Source organism: Mizuhopecten yessoensis, unplaced genomic scaffold (assembly GCF_002113885.1).
Source record: "Mizuhopecten yessoensis strain PY_sf001 unplaced genomic scaffold, ASM211388v2 scaffold11159, whole genome shotgun sequence".
NCBI lineage: Eukaryota > Metazoa > Mollusca > Bivalvia > Pectinida > Pectinidae > Mizuhopecten > Mizuhopecten yessoensis.
This window is the reverse complement of record NW_018408909.1, coordinates 111,492-133,485: the sequence shown is the minus strand read 5'-3', so window position 1 is coordinate 133,485 and position 21,994 is coordinate 111,492. Positions and strand designations below refer to the sequence as shown.

Below are 21,994 nucleotides of genomic sequence, written 5' to 3'. Positions count from 1 at the left end.
TATGTTTTGTTGTATGTTATTGATGTACATGTTATCGTTGGTTTATGTTATGCTGTGTATTATTGACGACATGTTATCGTGGTTTACGTTATGTTGTATGTTTTGGATGTACCTGTTATCGTTGGTTTATGTTATGTTGTATGTAATTGATGTACCTGTTATCGTTGGTTTATGTAATGTTGTATACTATTGATGTACCTGGTGTCGTTGGTTTATGTTATGTTGTATGTTATTGATGTACCTGGTATCGTTGGTTTATGTTATGTTGTATGCTATGGATGTACCAGTTTTCGTTGGTTTATGTTTTGTTGTATGCTATTGATGTATGTTTTCGTTGGTTGAGAACCTGTTTTATTGCTGGAAAAATAGTTGTTTAATGATTTATTCTTAATTTTGTTTATTGGTTGATGCTCAACAATTGAGTAGCGTGATACAGGTTATTATTGAACAATTCTATAGGTTATCATACAAGAGCAAAGTGTAGTTTTTCTTAAATCATTACAATACAAAATATAAGTTTGACGAAAATCCATTAATTTTGCACTGTTATTAAACATTGTTTGATGATAACCCATCGATATTTTATAATTACCCATTATGGTCGGATAATAACCCATTGTTGTTTGATGTTAACCCTTTTTGTTTGATGATAACCCATTGTTGTTTGATGATAGCTCATTGTTGTTTGATAATCCATTGATGTTTGATGATAACCCATGGTTGTTTGATGATAACTCATTGTTGTTTGAAGATAACCCCTTGTTGTTTCCTGATATTTTCATGTTGTTTGATGATAACTCATTGTTTGATGATAACTCATTGTTTGATGATCGGCCATTGTTGATTGATGATAGACCATTGTTGTTTGATGATAACCCATTGTTTGATGATAAACCATTGTTGTATGCTGATAATCCATTGTTGTTTGCTGATAATCCATTGTTGTTTGATGATAATCGATTGTTTGATTATAACCCATTGTTGTTTTATGATAATCCATTGTTGTTTGACGATAATCCATTGTTGTTTGATGATAATCGATTGTTTGATTATAACCCACTGCTGTTTGATGATAACCCATTGTTGTTTGATGATAATTTATTATTAAGGATAACCCAATGTGTTTGATGATTACCCAGTGTGTTTGATGATAACCCATTGTTGTTTGATGATAATTTATTATTAAGGATAACCCAATGTGTTTGATGATTACCCAGTGTGTTTGATGATAACCCATTGTTGTTTTATGATAATCCATTGTTGTTTGATGATAATCCATTGTTGTTTGATGATAATCGATTGTTTGATTATAACCAATTGTTGTTTGACGATAACCCATTGTTGTTTGATGATAATCCATTGTTGTTTGCTGATAATCCATTGCTGTTTGATGATAATCGATTGTTTGATTATAACCCATTGCTGTTTGATGATAACCCATTGTTGTTTGATGATTATTTATTATTAAGGATAACCCAATGTGTTTGATGATTACCCAGTGTGTTTGATGATAACCCATTGTTGTTTGATAAAAATCCATTGTTGTTTGATGATAATCGATTGTTTGATTATAACCCATTGTTGTTTGCTGATAATCCATTGTTGTTTGATGTTAATCGATACTTTGATTATAACCCATTGCTGTTTGATGATAACCCATTGTTGTTTGATGATAATTCATTATTAAGGATAACCCAATGTGTTTGATGATTATTCATTATTAAGAATAACCCAATGTGTTGATGATTATTCATTATTAAGGATAACCCAATGTGTTTGATGATAACCCAATGTGTTTGATGATTACCCAGTGTGTCTAATGATAACCCATTGTTGTTTGATGATAATCCATTGTTGTTTGATGATTATTCATTATTTAAGGATAATCCAATGTGCTTGATGATTACCTAATATTGTTCATGTTTACCCTTTATGTTTTCACGATATACCATCATTGTATTATAATTTTGATAACCCATTATTTATGTTTGTGGATGACTCATTTTTGGTTTTTGAATAACCGATTACTAAGAGATTATAACCCATTGTTACATGGATACAATTGTTACTAGCTTATAACACTTTGTATTAGGCTATTTAATTGCATGATAAGTCATGATTTAAGATGAAACATTGTTAACGGATGATTTCGGATTGTTTTTACATGATACACATTTTCTGATATACACTGTAGGAACTATGATAACCTATTTGTAACTGTTGTTTTGACATTGGGCTCCATTCATCGGTCCATTAGCTGAAATGATATTAACATGCTGGTATAAAACGTAACATCAGAGAAGACATTAACTGGTCCTACTAGACACGCGGCCACCACGGCTAATTATCCCAGAAATATCTATACACACACAATACATGCGGGTCATATCAAAGCAGTGGGCTAAATAGGACATATTTACATGTTTTTTAATCATCCAGTATATTTCAAATCAAGAACACGGTCAATCCCAGTATGATTTTACATGAATGTCAAATGCTAGGTACTGGGGAACGTCTCGTGTACGCAATTGTCATAGACGGAAGGGCATTTCGGGTTTACAATGTGGAAATGGCAATCCCGTGTGGAAGACATCTCGGCATTAGAATGTAATAAAAAGCGACATTCCCGGGATGCCTCCATTACTTAGGATTAATGGCTGGCGTTTTACGAGTAAATAGAAAGAAATAATTATACAAATAAGAAATAAATGCAGGACGTATAAGGTAATTTTGATAGTAAATCTCACGCTCACCCATCCAGGGCTTCTAGACCCCTTACACAATTAATAATTAGCTATTTGATTGTCGCTTATGTACTTGGCTGCATTGGCAGTCTGTCCGGTCAAAGTGCTATTTAGAAGCTCAGTGTGACATAGACTGACCAGCTCTGTCCTCTTTATGGCCCATTAGCACATAGATTAGCCGTGTCGATGTGATACTCTGCCCGTCTGATCGCGACATCTCATCCGGCTCCGTCTAGTGATACCAGACCGGAAGTAGAGTCAAAGTTCAATGTTTGATCAGACCGGAAGTATAGTCAGAGTTCAATGTATCCATAGTCACCATCGACCAAATCAACAGTTTTTGTTTATCGATTTCTTTGGCTGTTGGTAACGAAACATTTAATTGTGGGTTTTTCCAAGGCTTCAGATATAGATTATCTATGTATATAACAGCAATATACTCTTATTATCGAATTAAAGTTAAACGCTCACTGCAATGGTTTTTTTTAGTGAAGATTTCTGTTATTATTCAAGTAAAAGTACTTTCACTTTCTTTCAAATATATCTTTGGTACCCAAAATGTTGTGTACGGGTTCAGGGAATAACCATCTTGTACGTTCTGTGCAATTTCCACAGAAGTTGCAAGCACTCATGAATAGTACGTTGATTTCGATACCCATGCGAACATTTCGTCAAATATTACTCCATATTGCATTGTAAAATGTCATTTTACCCTGAAAAATATGCATTGGTATTGGGGTTTCAGAAAAGGGCAACGTAGTTTCAGCAATGTGCTTTGGAAATGTCATGATTGCATGAATATCTATGCTTCGATGTGATTACTGATGCAATTACAGCAAAACATATAGTGAAGTGTTATGCATGATGATGAGGCAATGCTATTTACATCTTTCTCGGTTACAATAGGCATTTAGAACAATGACTTTATTGTTGTTGCTAGTTTCTGTAAATTAGTATACGTAAAGGAACAGCTGACAACTTTTCCATTATGCTTCCTTATTATTTTTGACTTGGACAGCTACCATCTTGACTTCGCCATTCTGGTGTAGACATCTGGAATGATAAGGAAAAAACCACAATTAAGCCGAAACCCAATTACCCTCTTAAACCAAAACCCCTTATGTCCACAACGAATGTTAAGGACTATACAGACATTTTACTGATTAAAAGCGCTTTATATAAAACACCCACTTGTATTAAATAATTATTTCTCTCTTTCTTAGATTCAGAAATCATATTCAATTAACGTTTGAGAAAATGTCCGCATGGGTAGCAAAATCAACGTCATTGCCGACACTGTCCATGAGTTTTTCAACTTCAGTGGGAAATTGCACAGAGCAAATAAGATTTTAACGTCACTTAAACTCCCCCCAACACGTGCACAACAGTTCGGGTACCAAGGATAGCTCATTGTCCGAAAGAAAAGAAAAGGACACCTACTTGCCTTTTGTTCTCCGTCCCGCTTCATTGCCGACATCCCTTATCTCTCATAAACGGTGCCCCGCTTATGAGGCTATAAAAGGTGATATAATTATGTCAAAAATATGTAAGTTTATATACATGATATATAATCAAACATAATAAAGATCCGTGTGAAGTATGTTAGTATAGAAAAAAGGTATAGCGATCGAAAACAATCCCTCCCCCATCATGTAGGTATCAAATTAGGAAATTAAAGCTTTTGTGAAATTGCTGAAATCCACGACTTTAAAAAAATTCTTTTGAATGATTTGAAAACTAGTTGTTACCAAGGTTTAGTGAATCTATCACTATATCTTAAAGAAATTTTAATCATAGTACGTTAGTGAGGTTTTGTGTTTGATCGATAGGAACACTTTGTGACCAATGAACCGGAGAAGGATACAGTCTTCTCCAAATGGGTAAAACCTAGCATAACGTATTCATCAGAGAGATAGATAGGTTTTGTATACATATTTCGTATTTTTCTCTATAATGTACATCCGTCGTTTGATATGTGATGGTAGGTTTTGCTGACGTTAAAATATTGCCTATGTCACCAGACAAAGGAAGGATTTGACCTCCACTGGAGGCGGATGGAGACGATGGTATCAGACGTCCATTGTCACACTGCCGGGTGCAGTGGATGGAGGGACAGTGAACGATAGCCATGTGTGGGGGCGATGTAATCCGAGCATGCAAGACGACTGGATGCACTCGTCTCAAGTGCACCGCCGTGACTCGGGCGCCGGCGTGTGTGACGAACGTATGCGGAACCTCCAATCAAGTACATCCAACGATTATAGATCAGCGCAACTGACCGGAAACTTTTATATATAATGGACGGCGAGACCCTCCCGAAGGGACCTCGATTGAATGACGGTGGAACTGTACTATGACTTAAAAATAACAAAATTGTATACGGGGTCAGGGAAGTGTAGATACGCTATGGTATATACGGGAGTGGGAGGGGGAAGAGGGGAGGGGAGGAGTATTCAGAAGTAAGTTATTTGGTAAATTTGAAGTGATAATCAACCATTGCTAATACGTGCTGAGAAATCGTATAAGACGTGAGGTAATTTTTAATGAATGACTTCCATCTCCAATTTCCAGCCCGTTTGTGTTATTCAGGAGGTACTCTATGGCAAGAATTGCCGTTGGTCAACTGGGAAATCATGGAGGCAAATTGAAGCCATTTTGATTAGTCCAGAAATATCTGGGCTTGACCTGCTTGTTAAGCTTGAGCTAATAAAACACAAAATACCAACAGAACTGGACACAAACCAGCTCTGTTAAGGGTCGGATTAAATATTTTAACGGTTTTTCGTATATATTTTAATTGGATTGATTGAAAGGTAGACTTCTGAAAGCCAGCCGTAATACTGAGTACAAGTTGTGCACATCGACTATATGTTGTTAAAGTAAGGATCTACAGTAAGTAACCTACCCTTAATTTCGTTTTGGTTATAAATGTAGCACAGTTGGTCCAGGAAATTTCCATTGACTTAAGGTAGCTCAGTTGGTAAGAGCGATAGAATAACAATCTGAAGTCCAGGGTTCGAATCCCGGTCAATTAAGTCCCGCTGAAAATGTACACTCAGATCACTGTTGTTTAGTTTATTTCATGTTTATTATTCTTTCATAAAAGTCCCGCAATGCATTTTTCTTTTCACAAATTCAGTTTCCAATGCGTATAGAGTTTTTTTGTAGTGGTATGGGATCCCTTAAGGTAACGAGTGGCTGGCTCCCTACATCATTATCATCATTCTCCATCTATATTGCAAATTATTCTTGTATTGATGATATATTGTCGTTCATGTTTCCTTCCGTTGTCTTTTGATATATTGGCTCATGTCTTTGTATTTTTGATAATCTGACACCTGACACTTGCATGTGGGTTGATAATGATGGTTTGGTACGACTTATTTCCTTTTTTTTTTTACGTATTTCAAAATGTAACAAAATAGTATTGAAACAGTTTTTCTGAGGTTACACCATCACTAGATAACATACAATGTACTTGGAATCGAGCATACCCTAGGGAACTGTACCATTCAGATAGATATGAACTGTCATAGAATCCAAACATCTTAACTAAAATAATACACTTTCCTGTTCTGTGTTTAATGTTTAGTGTACCTTAAGTACTATTTACTGGTATTTATCTTTTACCCGCCAGAAAAAATCCAGCCGATCTGATAAACATCGATTTTGAAGACCACACCAGAAGAGCACCTACAAGAGATGCCCAGAGACTAGGCATGGCGTGCTGAATTATTGAGATTATGATCGGACCCACATTATGACGGCAAGATGAAAAGAGAAGGGAGCAATCATTGTCAAGAACAACCTTACATCCGGAACGGTGCATTCTGTGAAGTTCTAGGAGACACCGGTCATATCGCATCGCACAATTATAAAATACACTAACACCGACCGTTTCCTCGCCGGGGTCCCGCGAACTTCGGGTAAAATTTGCACGGTCACTTGAGAACATAGTAGGTGCTACGTGTCTATGTACAGGTGTTTAATTAATTTACACCACAGGTGTTTCTTGTAATTAAATGTTGTACATGTGTTAAATAAGAAACATCTTTGCACACGAAACATATTATATACTATAATAAATAAAAGGTTTATTTCACATTTACTGCATCAACACACGATGTCTTTAAAAAATAAAAACAAAACTGATACATAAAATGAATAAATACATCAATATAATAAAGATATAATTTTCTAGTTCTACCTTGGAGTGAAATTTAGGTTTCTAATGGCTGGGGAGCCCCCTACCAGCGAGGTCTGCTAAATTCACACTATTTAGTAGCTGATTATAATTTAAACGGAAGATTATTAAGATATGTTCGCGGCTTGCATGTCATTGATGTCTTATTGTAACAAGAGGTCTTAAGGCCTAGGACGTATGCTGACTCAACTATGACATAAAGAGTTGGGGTCTTAATGTAAACTACATGTACTTTGCTATGACATGAGGACTTCAGGATATATGTTACCTTACTGTGATATGAAAACTTAAGGATGTATGCTACCTATCTGTGGCCTATATCTCGTAAAAGAGTTCCACGCTAAAACCCTTTCAAAGTTGAGGAATGGTCATATGGATTAGTTAAATAGTTGACGATACGGTTGAAAGGTTCACATTAACTGATGTCAAGTTTAAAAGGTACACCTTACTTGATGACACGTTTAAGAAGTACATTTAAGAAATACACATTAAATGACGACACGTTAAAGAGGTATGCCTTAATTGACGACACGTTTAAGGGTTACACATTAATTGACGACGCGTTTAAGAGATACACATTAATTGGTGACACGTTCAAGAGGTACACAATAATTGACGATATGTTTAAGAGGTACAGTTCAATTGATCAAACGTTAAAGAAGTACACATCAATTGACGATACGTTCGCGAAAGGTACACATTAAGTAGTGACACGTTTGAGAGGTACACATTCATTGATGACACGTAAAAAGTACACCTAACTTGATGACACGTTTAAGAGGTACATATTAGTAGATGATATGTTTTAGAGGTTCAAATTAATTGACGATATGTTTAAAAGGTACAGTTTAATTGACCACACATTTAAGAAGTACGCATCAATTGACGATTCGTTCAAAAGGTACACATTACTGATGACACGTTTGAGAGGTACACATTTATTGATGACACGTTAGAAAGGTACACAATGTATGCAATACTACTCAGATTAGCTCTAATTCAAATTAATGTGTAATGATGTGTAAGAGAATACAAGTCTTATGTCGTTTGGAGTGCGCTCTTTAACATGTTAACGGTTCAAGACAAACATATAGACACCGTCTGATTAGAGTTAAATACGTTTAAGATTCGGGTCAATAAATGACCATTAAAATGAAGAGAAAACTAATGTGCATGTAGTAGTCGTGCGTTACCTAACATAACATAGTCTTATTTTTATTTATTCTTCTAAAAAGTTAATTAAATTTTCTCAGTAAGAACATATATTAGGTACTGATGCAGAAAATGTTTAATTAAGTTACATGTCATAACACAAGTCAAACCATATGCATTGTGACGTTACACTTGCGGTCAGTTAATGGAGTTATCCAATCAGTGGTTATCAGTGATGCCCCATCAGTGTTACGTACGCAGTACACTAACGAACCCTTAGTACATTAATGTCAGATCAAATCAGTGTCACAACTAATCCGAGATTCATCCGCTTACCAAGAACAGCCATTTGTACGAGACACGTTCAGATTATCAGTAAATAATAACAAAACAACTGGTTATCATAAACCGGGAGCCTAACTGCAACAGACGGGTTAATCCCTGGGGTAGCGACAAAATCTGCAGGGTTATCTACTGGCACCATGTCGCAGCCCAGCTAGCCTTGTTAGCTTAACGGTATTAACGACTAAGTGTGACTCAAAATACAGAAATTAACAAATCGCGTACTACGTAACTTCATTCTCATCAAAATAATTTATATTAATGTAAGGAAATTAGGTGGAGTGAAAACCCATCTCGTGCCATTGGATTAAAAATCCGGCTATACCACCATTAGAAAGCTCTTTTCGCCAAGCTAATGAGGCCCTTAGCCGTAGTATAGTTATGTTTCATAAGTCTTAGATATGTTTCAAAACATATAATCAGAGTATGTCGAAGTTATCTGTGTGATGACAATGCTCGATTACGGTAGGAGTGTGGATTTACGGACACGTGGCTGATGCCACAGTATACTGTGGTCTGGCATGTCCCGCTACAGACGAAGTGGCTAGGTGTAGAGATGGAGTTCGAGGATAAGGCCACACCAGTCTGGCCGGTAGGATTATGTGATAGAAAGAGACAACACCTGGTAAAAGGAATGTTCAAGTATAAGATGCATGGGCATTAACTGATCTATCTTAGAGAAATTCAATCGCCAGTGACGTTATCGGATTTAGGCCGTGTCCCAATATCTAATTCGTCTAACACTCGTCTATCGTAAGATTGCTTTAACCTGGTTATACATAGAACTCAGAGAAAGATTTTAGAAACAGACACCAGTAAATAGTAGAAAAAAACAATCCTATAGGTAAGCGCGATTTGATATCTTTATGTCTTTTAAGCGAGTAAAGGGGTCTTACGTCTTAATACCTACCACCAAGAAAACAACGTGCTTTGCCGCCTCAAATCGCCTTAAAGATCAAAGCGAGCTTGACTGACAGCCTTACATTTAAACTCTTTTTATGTCTTCTTGAAAACAACAGGCACCCTTCGCACGTCGATGAGGAAGCTCCAAAAAATTCAACAAACAAGATTTTTTTTTCTGGTTTATGTTCTTCACGCCACAGGAGGATGCTGTACCCGTCTGTCAGCCTCCCTGCTGCAGCAGAGAGTGTCGAGTAGACGTTACACGTGATTGGGTCCAAGTGATTGCGGAAGACGGATTATCAGTGATTGGCACGCGAGGCCGGGTCAGGATTTATTTTACGCGCGTGTGTGTATAAATGTATTTTTTATGATTTGGCTGTTGAGGCTTTGGACACATGTTGTTGGCCAGGGTTCGTGCTGTTTGGCTGTAAAATGGAGATAGAGAGAGGCACATGGTCCTGTTAATGGCCGGCAACATGGGGGCGTACGGCGGGCCAGTGGCTCAGGTCGGGTGACATGTGTTAGGTGCAAGCGGCGCGCTTTATCCACTGGGCAGTGCAAGGGTGACATGTACATATGTATTTATATAACTTCACCCATCAGCAACAGGTTCATTCCGTCGGATATTAGCAGAGTGCACCCTGTCCGTATTGATATCGTCATCAAGGTAGGCAAACAATAAATCTGCATGTTTTTGTCGCAGCTTGTGAAATCAGAGATACGTCAATTGTATTATATACATTAATTATGATACTGTTGATTTTTTTTTATGAAAAATGGCATTTTATTGTCATTGGATATAAAGAAAGTTCCCTACAACGATATCACAAGTCATTCTATATCGCTTACATCAGGACTATAAAGGTGGACGTAAGATAATATACCGTGCATTTTACTTACTTACACTTACCTTGAACACAATACCAGACACCTTAACTGAGTAAGGAATGCGTAGATGTCACAAAGTCTACTTTAGTGTCTGCCTTCACCAATATGCGAAATATTGTGTTTATAAATATACTTCAATTTCACATGAAAATTTTAGTAATTTACAAGTTTAATTTTCACAACGTATCGCTGTCAAATCAAGTTGCCGTACTCGACTGCTTACTAGAAACATGAGCAGTGGCAAGTCAATATGACAACGCCGATTTTTGCAGGGATTTATGGATGCATTATAAAACAGTGATTTATAATTGGCATAACTGTGTAATATATAAAAAAATATGACTACAAATACGTCGAAAGAGAGAATTTTAAGTGGTATGACTGTAATACTGATACGTTGTGATAGCATCGTAATCTGCGTTATAAATAACTGTGTAATATTTGTGTTAAGGAATTAAATAACATCTTATTGTAATAACATCCTTATAACAATAAAATGATATAATATTGCAATAACATTGTAAGTTTAATTAGAGGATATCGTAAGTTTATTTTAACAAATAATAGAATGATTAATTGTAATTACATTTTATAAAGAGTTAATTGATATGATTATGTAATAACATTATAATAAAGAGTTACACGAAATTTTAGTTATTTTATAATTAAGAGTTATTTATTACATTATATTATAATTTCGCTTTAACGAAGAGTTATAAATTAAATAACTCAAGCAAAGTAGGTATCATGAACGTCTGAAGAAATTATAAGCTTTTAATGGAAATTATGAGAAAGATCCCTCACATAAACAGTGTTATCAGTATGGGTTCCATATGGGTTGGAGTTATCCGTATCATGATGGCTAAGAACAATACGATAGATTGTAGGAAGTCATCACCATAAAAAGCCAGCGTGGAACAGGGTATATATCTAACAGCGGTATTTCCGGAACCAGAGACCCATCTATCTTGTTACACTCTTGGAAAATGAATAAAATACAACAAAACACAATTTTAAAGTATTAATGTGATTTAACAGCAGTGTTGGTAATGAATACGTGCTCAGCATTTCTTTAACGCCATGGTTACGGTATTGACTTCTGTCATTGAACTTTAAAATAAGTCTTTTATTTGAAATTTTGTATTTTTACGGTAAAATTGTTCGTCGAAAAACGTATAAAAGTATAAAAGGATAATTCACGGAAATCTTGTTAATGAAGTACAGGAACAAAAATTAGGAAAGAAAATGCTAATTATTTGATTTATATAAGAGAAGTAGTACAAGCGCCATCCGTATTTTTTCTGTTGTAATTTTCTTGTCAGATTTGATAGTCGGCTTGGGCGTCAGATGAAGTCATTTTGGAAGGGCACTGACAGTATTTGTATGTTACATGGGGCGCTGTGTGGTATAAAAGTTGCCCCCTATCGAGAACACACATTTCCGCGTTGTGTGAGCCCCGGGGACACCGCTCTGATAGCACCCTACATGTGTTTGTTTAGAAGGTAGTTCCTGTGTTCCCGTACAGACTGGCAAATCAGTCATGGGTTATCAGTGAACGCAAAAACTTTTAAAATAATCTGTTTTTTCTTAAACAAGTTTTATTTGCTTTTAATATTCCTTTTTCCCCAGTCAGGGATAGTGTATGTATGCGGATATGTAACTTCTAACGTCCTGTAGGGTTTCATTCTAACAATGTTCCACGTGCGAAACAAAAGAATTCAGCAAAATGCAATAGGAGATTTTTCATGCCTCAATGCGTTAGAGTACAGTATGTGTGTATCACTTATGATGGAGTCGCTTATGCTTACTTGATATAAGTTAATGTTTCTCTTATTTTCTTTGATTTATAAAGGAGGACGTTATAAGTGACCATACCACACCTTAGAATCCAGATTGAAGTTTCAAGGTCCAAGTGAAAAGATGTTCATTATATCAAGGTCTATTTCCATGTCCTTGAAGTTTTAGTGACTGATATTGGCGTTAATGGAATGCTCACGTGAAGTTTTATCGACAAATTTCTATAACAATGATGAGTGACTGAATTGTGATTGAAAGTTGTTATCTAGAACATACTTTTTAATTTTGAAACATTTTCTCGTGCTACACACAGGGTTCGGACACGCGTTGGATATTCACACCACTAAGTGGTATCGACACCCTCCCTGGCTTTTGAAATGTGCGCCAGCAGAGATGAAAGGATGTGGAGATAATGTATGGAACATCACAGCAATTGGAGAGAGCGAACCGTCATCAGAATGTAAACACGGTGTGACTGCTATCCCTCATACCCTCACGATACACAAAGAGAAGGATACATAACAATCATGACTTGGACTATTAATTAACGTATTACCGACACAGAGGCTATAAGGGATACCGCTAACGAGCCTGGTCGGATTGTTCGCCCCCTATGTTCATCGAATATAGATAATTCGTTTCTGATGTTTAAGAGAGAGATCAGTGGGTAGCTTATTATCGTGTATTTATGTATCTCAGAGAACTACTCCCGTCCACCTGTAAATTGTGGCTTTTACAAAAATGCGTTAATGTAAGTTAAACAAATATACATCTGTGATCTCTCATTACCATGACGACAAGTAACAGGGAGCGGTCATTATTGGCAATCAAAACAAACATAGCTATTTCCGGTCAGTAATTAATTGATGGTTCCGCTGCCAAACAGGTCATATGAATACGAGGGAGGAACCTGCTTCGACGTCAACCTCGGAGCAGACGATCACCACAACATCTGTTGAGATTTCCGAGGAAAATACTGGCGGGAAAACTTGCCGCTCAAAACGTGTCGTCTGCGTGATCGAGAAATTGAACATGGTCTTCCTAGTCTTTTTCGTCTGTTACCTGTCCTGGACCATTCCTGCTAACTATGGATTATTTACGTCGAATGGGTCGGGAGTGGACGTCAATGGAACTATGGGAAACGCCAAAGGCCAGGTAAGCGTTGGAATATAAAATGCTTAACTGTGAATGGGATGAGTTGATCATGTACTGTAAAAACCTGTATTTCGGGGGGATTTAATTTTCGTCGGAAATTGAAAACCAGTTGTTTTTAAACGCCATGTGTAGAAAAAAACCTCTCAAATATAATAAAAAAATATTATATGTGAGCCTGATGCGTAGCGTTTCAGGGATGTCCCTTGTATCATCATTGGGCAGTACTTTGTAGGATATTTCGCATGTTCCTCTAAATGCAATTTAAACGAAACACGGTAATGACAAGTGTTACATACTTCAAAGAATAACTAAAATTTTGGCAAACAAAATCAACTGATGCTATCATGGAAAACCCCCAGGGAACGAGATATTAAAATGTTTAGATTTTGATAGTATAAGGTATTTACCCATTCCAAACAATTCCTTTAGATTATTTTGATGCTTCAGAGTATGTCCTAATTGACAGTATGCGTAATTGTTTTGTGTATTGTTTCACAAATATAAAACCCTATCTGAGAGCTGATTTCCTCAACACCACTACTCGTATGTTGTCAGTGAAATGACAGCCGAGATATGGTTCCATCGTTGATGGTTTTTATTTCAGCTTTAATAAAAAATATTTATTTTTTGGTGAATTAGAAAGTTTATTCAACCCGTATTTATCACAAGCATAACCTTCAACAAGCTGCTCTGGAAGAATCGGCAATATTCACGAAAGAAGTTTATAAGCATCCCGATCCGGCTTCCAACTTTCGGCTGTCAGTGCGTTATTTAAATACATGTAACTTAGATAGGCGGTGACCGACCTTACTGAATTTAACAGAAGACATGGCGACGGTTCCAAAATATGATGGCTAAAATGATGACCCTTCCGTCACACTGGCTTGTTTTTGTAGTAGTTCATGGTTGTTATTCTTTGTCTTGGTGTTTCCTCTATTCCTGTTGTTGGCTCCTTGCTGTACCGATTTTGTCCAAATGCATTGACGCTGTGGTAAACAATATTTTCTATTTTACAATACATATAATTGTATGGAAAAATTATAAAAATTCAATGTTACATTCAAGAACGTCATTTGATAAAATTATCTTTATATATTTAGTTCCATCACTCGACTGAATGTATTATGGACATTTGTTTTGGTCAATTACGAGCTATGTAATTTCTTAATTCGACTCGAGCAATCACTAGAAATATGATTATGCCGATTCTAACGTTGTTTGACCTTACTCCAGATTGTTTGTTCGATCTTGCTCCAAGGCAGGACACATTCGGCCATCCAACCTTCCGACAGAAAATGTTGAATAATTCTTCAAATACGGGCGTGTTTGCCCTCCTGTTATTATTTTATGAAAGGCATGGCATTTCTTTTCAAAATGGTATATAAACACATGAATTGCAACCAATACCGCACTATCCAGAACGAATTTAATAAAAACGGGCCGAAGTTGTCCCGATCTCCCCTATAAAGTTAGTAAGATGATGCATAATGCCAAAAGAGTTAAGATTTTTAAAGCATAACATGGCATTTATCCATATAGGATAGGTTGAAAAAGGAGAAGAGTTTAATCTAAATCTAAATCCCCCTCCTTACTGAGGTGTGCACCCACTATCATGTGTATGCCATTACACATGCTATTACAATGCCATATAGAAAAGGCGTAGCGAAACCTATGTATTACCGTGGTATATCGAGATGGGTGCTGACAGGAATGGTACATTGATCAATAACGTATGGGACCAACGCTTGCTACAAAGACTCTCACAGACGCCATAACAACTGATACAGTCCATCTTGATTTCATATACATGTATTCGTCACATAACTATCGTGGTTAAGTAAGTCCATGCACTATTTTGCGCATTATGAGCTTCAAGATAGCGACACCACATACTTCTCAATACTTGGATGATTTCAGACAATAGTTCTTTTAGTAATGATAATTAAGAAGATATTTCTTTCTATATCATATATCTCTTAAAATTTAAACAAATAAATATATTGAATAAAATAAGCCTAAGCTCGTTTCATGAACCTTTTGTGAAACTCATTTGAGAGAGTTAGAGAGCTCGATACATGGAGAGAGATGTGAAGAGAGTAACTTTATGACATTTCACAAAGATGATACGCTCTAAATACAAAAAGAAAAAGAAAAGAGAATTCATCATAGTAAACAGGATCTTGACTTCATAATTGAACTGCTTGTGTGGAATACACAAATCTTATTTGGGAATTATAAATCAATTTTCTGTTAACTTGTTGGTTTACCAAAAGACCTATCGTCTATTATTCGGTATCTTGTGCGAAACCTTTTGACTTCCGAATTCCAAGTTCATTCATGCGCTTTAAATCGGCAGCAATTGAGAGACAATGATAACCTAGATTGTGAGAAACTCCACGAGAGAGTGCTGGTAGCATGCGGAAGTTTGGATGTTCCGATCTGAAAATAGAGTTATGATAACCCATGCAAAACCAAATGCACGTGGAATTGTCGTAGTTTGTGTAGATTATGGAAAAGATGAGTTCATCCGATCAGAGGTCATCATGATAGGGTCTGAAAAATTCTCAAACATTTGCCTTCAAAGGTTCGAGAAATACCTCGGGGAACATTGAGAATACTGATAACAAAAGTATTTATTGTGTGTTTAGGAGTTTTCTATTTCTCTCTGACATCTGTCGATAGGCGTAAGACCATCTCTCGCTCACAGACAACATTTTCAACCTGCGAGCTGTGATAACCTACCGAAGTAAAAATAACAAGCGTCTGCCGCACTCAGAGTTCATCATTAGTTTTTCTTTCCAAGACTTGAACATTTCACCGCCGGGTTATAAAGATCTTTTCTATAATCATTTACAAGAAGCATAGCTACGACCGAATGATAAATTGGAAGCTTGTGACACACTAGCATATAGGTCGACGGCTCTAGCAGTGAAACATTTCAAGGCAATCCATCAAAAAATGAAAGAAATGTTTGTTATTCAAACTCTGTAGGTATTTGTGCGTTTCGTGCCTTGTGGTGTATCCTTTGTAGTTAGGTTTTGTTTCCGAATATCATACATTATGGGGTATTCTGAGACCCCTACACTGAAAACCTAATTCTCTCCTCTGTCTACTTTAATATATCACTAAAGATCGTGTACAGAAGTACCTTGGTTATCGCACGGTCCTTTGGCAGGATGTATGAAGGGGAACTAATAAATGCTACGCCAGGTGGTATGGATACGTATATTTCCATACTGATCACGTTTTGAAGTCGTCTCTTAACAGTTTTAAGGTTCATATAAGAAATCCCTAATCCATATAAATATTCTCTGAGCTCAAATACATTGTAGATGATAATACATTAGTAGTAATTTAATGATGATAAGTTAGATATTATTACATGTCAGGTATTTATATCTGCTACCAATTGCCTCATTAGGTTCCATACAAAAACAATAACTTTAAATATGTTAATAAATCCACATCATTAGTGGCCTTGCATGTTCTCGTTGCTAAATTGTTCTGCAAGATTTTGTACTTAATGTCCAGAGGCATGTACTTCATTCAAAGGAAATGACGAAACGGAAGTGTCTGCAGTCTGATTGAGGTGTTTGTTCCGCTCCAGTTCTGCTTTTGACATCTGTACTTTCGACTTGTGTGGTATAGAGAAAGGCAGGTTGATACAAGGATGTCAAGCTTATCATTTCTGACAAGATATGCTTGTGCATCTGTTAGTAAGGTGGTTTTACAGATAACTGACTCGGAATTCAATGCTAATTTATGAACCTTAAGTATAGTACTTACGCGCTAAATCGATAGTAAATATATATAACAAACACCAGCTGAAGGCCTGTTCATTACAATGGCATTTGCAAGCAATGGACAGTCGAGCCTGTTTTATTTCGAATTAGGCCCCTCTACGATTTTATAACAATTGGAACTAAAAGAATATACAGTTAAAACAGCTCTTCTATATATTTGAGGTCATGCTATTTCGTACTAGACCCCTCGCTATTATGGTAAATAACATTTACTGATTTTGCGATAAGAGATGTGTGTAAAAATATTGAAAATAATAACCGGAAATAGCCGAAATTGGTTGACCAGGAGAGTATTCAGGAATGATATTTGGCGGAATTTATCGACGTAAATAATCTGTATTTTATCGCGCGGACTGATTATTCTGACGCTATCGGGTCCAGTGGAGTTTCCGAACGAAAGAAACATATCTCCAGGGAGTGTGTAGTGATAGACAGGCACTCAACGGCTAGGGCACAATCTGGGAATCAGATCAAACCAGTGGCCATTTGGGATTCCGAGTTATACTGATGATCCAGTACAGCGATGCTATCATGTAATTCCGTCAAACAGAAACCTACATTGAAAGTAAATAAAATCCAATACAGAAGGAACCTACTCATCGTAATTGTAGTTTACTCAAAGAAATAGACAAAATTGTGCTTAGCAATTTATTTGATTTACATTTAAAACCCCCACAGATATTTTAACATCAGTTCAACGAGAACATATGCTAAGAATGAATATTTTCCCAGAAACATTTTCAATCTATCCGCTAATTCTTTCCAGAAAAGCATTTTCCAAATAACAGTAGTCGCGAAATATTATATCTACCCTTTTATGAATAATTGAAAAAGCAAGCATTCCTGCGCTGATATTTTGTTTTACTGACCGGTATGAAAGAACACTGACGTAAATAGGAATAGGATGAAAAGAAATACGAAAAACGCAAAGAAAACCTTTAATATCCATTAGATCGATGACTACCATGGTACAAAATCATTTTTCAGAGAAATCATACTAATTTCTCCTAACTTTCTATCAATTCATAAAAACATGAGAAGACTGATAGCAATGTTACCACTAATGTGATTTGGTCAAAAGCTGAAATACTAATTTTTGCCTGTAACATGTATTACTTAAAGGCCCTATCGGTAATAGGGAGAGTTAGCTATAAGGAGAGTAAGATATTGCTGTTGAGGTCTATGAAAATTACTGGTCAAACCTTTAACAATTAAGAAGTAGTATCAACCATAAACACAAATCATGTAACAAATTTCCGCCCCGAATTCCGCTGCCACGCACGATCGAGCGTAATTCTTGAAATGCAATCACAAATGATACGAGTATTGGTGATGACAATGGGTCATGTTGTCCCACGCGTGATGATCAATATCAGGTGGTCATCGGCCATTATATCATTCCGCAGTTTGTAACTTGCCTATATTTTTAGATATTAATGCAGACGAATATCTTAAATAAGGAAGTGAAGAAAATGCTTCAGATAGGCTAATTGAGCTTCGCATTGAAATAACAGAAACTCTGATAACTGCTTGAATTTTCTTTATTCTCTAGAATCGCCCTACATCATCAAAATATGTGACGTGACGTCTTTAATTTCATGATGATGATATTTTCTTTCCTGAGCAGTAACATACATACGACTACTTTGGGAGTTAACATGTCGCCACTCGAGTGATATTGGGAACAGAGGATGCTAGATTTTGAATCTGCATTGCGTTTGCATGAATGTACTATAAGGTTCATCCGCTGTCTTTTTTTCTATGATCTATTGTTAAAGCCCACTGCAAAAATGATTTCATCTCCAAAGTTCTGGAATAAAATGAACTATCGTGGTGTTAATTGAATAAATAGCGGTCATGAAACTGTATATTGGTCAGAACAGTTCTACTCGTTATAAGTCAACTTTGTTGTGGTCATTTCGAGATAACCTGTCATTTGGTCAAATTATGATAATTGAAAAGTACGAAAGATGATAGTAGTCACGTGGACAACGTAAACAAGTAGCCGCATGTAGTGACGTATCACACATATTTTCAGCTCTCTGCTGTATTACGTACGGATTGATTTCGTTGGTTAGTTGTAATAAAACCAAAATTAATTGTATACAACTGTGTTTGTTGTCCTCAGTGACGTATGTTGACAAAAACGTTTTTCTTAAGTCATTACCTTAAGGATTTTACTCGGGTAAAAGGCCTCCCCAAACAATAACGCACAATGTAGAACAATTTGTATACATATATATATCTGGTAGCTTCTTAACACGTGTTTCAGAAATATGCAGAAACAGTGGTGTGGAATTTTTCTTATTGAATCAAACCTAGCTCATAATTTACAGAAATTATGGCTCCTAGGTAATTTGTGCAGCAAGTGGTTTTACCGAGAGTCATGCTGACAACGTTTCTCTATTCCTGCCTGTTTGTTTCCAAATGCAAAACGTACCTGCGGAGAACCGAGAAGTGATTAACTTTCGTATTTCTACTAAGTGTGAATTCAGCTTAAATCCCGCCAAGAGGGGTTAAGTCTTCGGTTAGGCTGACGATAGAAGATCACGCAAACATTTATGCTTTCAGAGCGCGTGTGTTTGATCTGGGATCAGAATAACGTTTGACACCGAGGGGGTTTGAAGTTCAATCAATAACTAAATGCATATCTTCCTCTTTAATCAATAACTCTCTGTATAAACTCCCATGTACGACTTTGGTATTAGGGTTATCATTTATACCTATGGTTTCCTCGTTCGTAACGAGGTAGAATGACGGTGCTGCATTTTTGTACTGACTGACCTCTGTTAAGTGAAAAGTGTCTTACCCGTGCGCATCCGACGCAAAATTAAGCTGAGGCAGTTAACGTCAGCGCAACACGAAAACTTCATCCAAAACGATAAGGAATTGTTTTTTAATTAAAAACGGTACGTCTGCATAGACGTCAGATGAATGCGCGAAATGGTTTCGTCAAAACATTGTGTCAAAACAGGGGATATACCACTTGTATGAAGTAGGATGTGCACGAAATTCTGTTAGATTCCTGTTAAAGATAAGCCACAAATACATACGTTTTACTGTTTTGTGCCATGCATTCCGATACGTATAACTTTGTATCAAAACCGAAAATTATGTCTAATATGAAACGAAATAGGAAACAATAAACATAATTGTCATAATTTCTGTGAGCTACCTGAACCCCATCTTTCGGGAGCTGACATTACTTTCCCTGTGAGGTGACTGGATACCGGTCATCTCTCGTCCTTCACCCTGTTAACAACTTCCGTTCACTATTGTCTATTTAGACCATCCGGTCTTGTAGCCACATACTCTTATGGTAACATTTTCTTATATTTAGACAGACTTGTTATTTAGTCACATACTACTGAAAACTGTGGTATACATTACCACAGTAATCATACCACAGATTAGCCCTCTAGTCACAGACTAAATCTCGTATTATTCGTATTATTTAGTCTGTCTAGTCTTCTAGTCACAAACTCATTGTGATATCATTTATATTATTTAGACAGACTTGTTCTCTAGTCACAGACTACATGTTGTATTATCCATATTATTTAGACAGACAAGTTCTCTGGTAAGAGACTACATGTGAAATTATTCGTATTATTTAGACTGTCTAGGCTTCTAGTCACAAACTCATTGTGCTATTTATTTAGACAGACTAGTTGTCTTGTGAGAGGCTACTTGTGGAATTGTTTTTATTGTGTAGAACGTCTAGTCTTCTGGCCACATACTCTCTACGATATCGACCACGGCTAGAGGGGTATTGATGAACAGTGACGTTGATGTACATCCCCAAATACTATTGTCACTGACAAGTAACCTGAAGCTCACTATTCACGTCATCATCGCGTTATACTCAGTTGTCATTGCAATATAGATTTATGTTCTATAGAGCATTTATAAAATGGGTGAGCGATGTATGGAATCGAAGGTATCAGTGATCGCTTAAACTATAGCAATTACTGCGGGTGTGTAGCGTCTGAATTAAATAAATCTTGATCTAGACTGATATTTTATGAGATAAATGACATGAAAAAACGAAGAATAGAAATGGTTAAATGGTTTTAACCAGGTGTTTCGTGAAGGTCCAGTTTGCCTAGACCAAAATATACTTACAGATGACTAATACCATTAGAATTCAACGTTGATGTCAACAAGCCATCGAAATAGCTAAGATACATGGTCAATGTGGATATCATCAAGTCTAGACATAGCAAGAATATACCTGACCAGTGTTGATTTCGATATGCCTATGATATAGCAAGGATACACAAGATAATGCACGCTAAGATACATATGACGAGCTAGAGGATTGGTTTACATCTGGACATAGTTAGATAGACTAGCCACTGCGTACTACACGTGTTTCCGCCATGCTTCCTAGACCTTTATTAGAGCAGTACCTGTTACCCCGAGACAAATGCCACTAATGATACGTAGGGATAAATAGTAACAGAATCACATGTCCGATAGGCGTTTGGACTTGAATAAGACCAGAACGCTAGCAATACCTTAGATCATGACGAATTAAAAGATTAATAGAATCTAACATGTGTGTGGTCCGTAGATAGGGAACTCTTAACCCGAGGGTAAGAGTTTGGCTGTCCAGCCGATGGTTGAAATTTCTCTGTTTACAGACTACACCCATGTTTGATTCTCTTTCTCCCATATACGAAATACATATGCCAGTGTCAGAAATCTGCCCATTTTCACATGCTTGACAGGTGCGCATAAATAAAATAAAAAGAAGAAATATTTTACACCCCAAAACTGTAATAAATCGGTTAATTTATCTTATAATGAATACAAAAATAATTCATTGAACACGGTCGACACCACAGAACTATTTTCAACGCCGACGTCATCTGACAAACGTCATGATGTCATAGCGCATGTAGGCTGTCTTTCCCTCGGAAAAACAGGTTTATCTTTTCACGGGTGAAACTGTCTTCAACAGGCAATTATGGAGAAAACACGCATCGATCAAACCCAATCGT

At 36.6% G+C, this 21,994-nt stretch overlaps 1 protein-coding gene across 2 annotated transcripts in view; it reads left to right on the top strand.

The window, feature by feature from the left end:
* Positions 1–9,472: 9,472 nt before the first annotated feature.
* Positions 9,473–21,994, top strand: part of LOC110467105 (isthmin-like) — a 41,415-nt gene continuing 28,893 nt past the window's right edge. Inside the window, exons 1-3 of one of the 2 annotated variants that reach the window (XM_021524024.1) lie at positions 9,473–10,012; positions 12,344–12,499; positions 12,917–13,185. In XM_021524024.1, the coding sequence (XP_021379699.1) occupies positions 12,424–12,499; positions 12,917–13,185 (345 nt within the window). In that variant the 5' untranslated portion in view covers positions 9,473–10,012; positions 12,344–12,423. Of the gene's footprint in view, positions 10,013–12,085; positions 12,500–12,916; positions 13,186–21,994 lie in introns of both variants that reach the window. The other variant, XM_021524023.1, reaches the window with a different exon arrangement.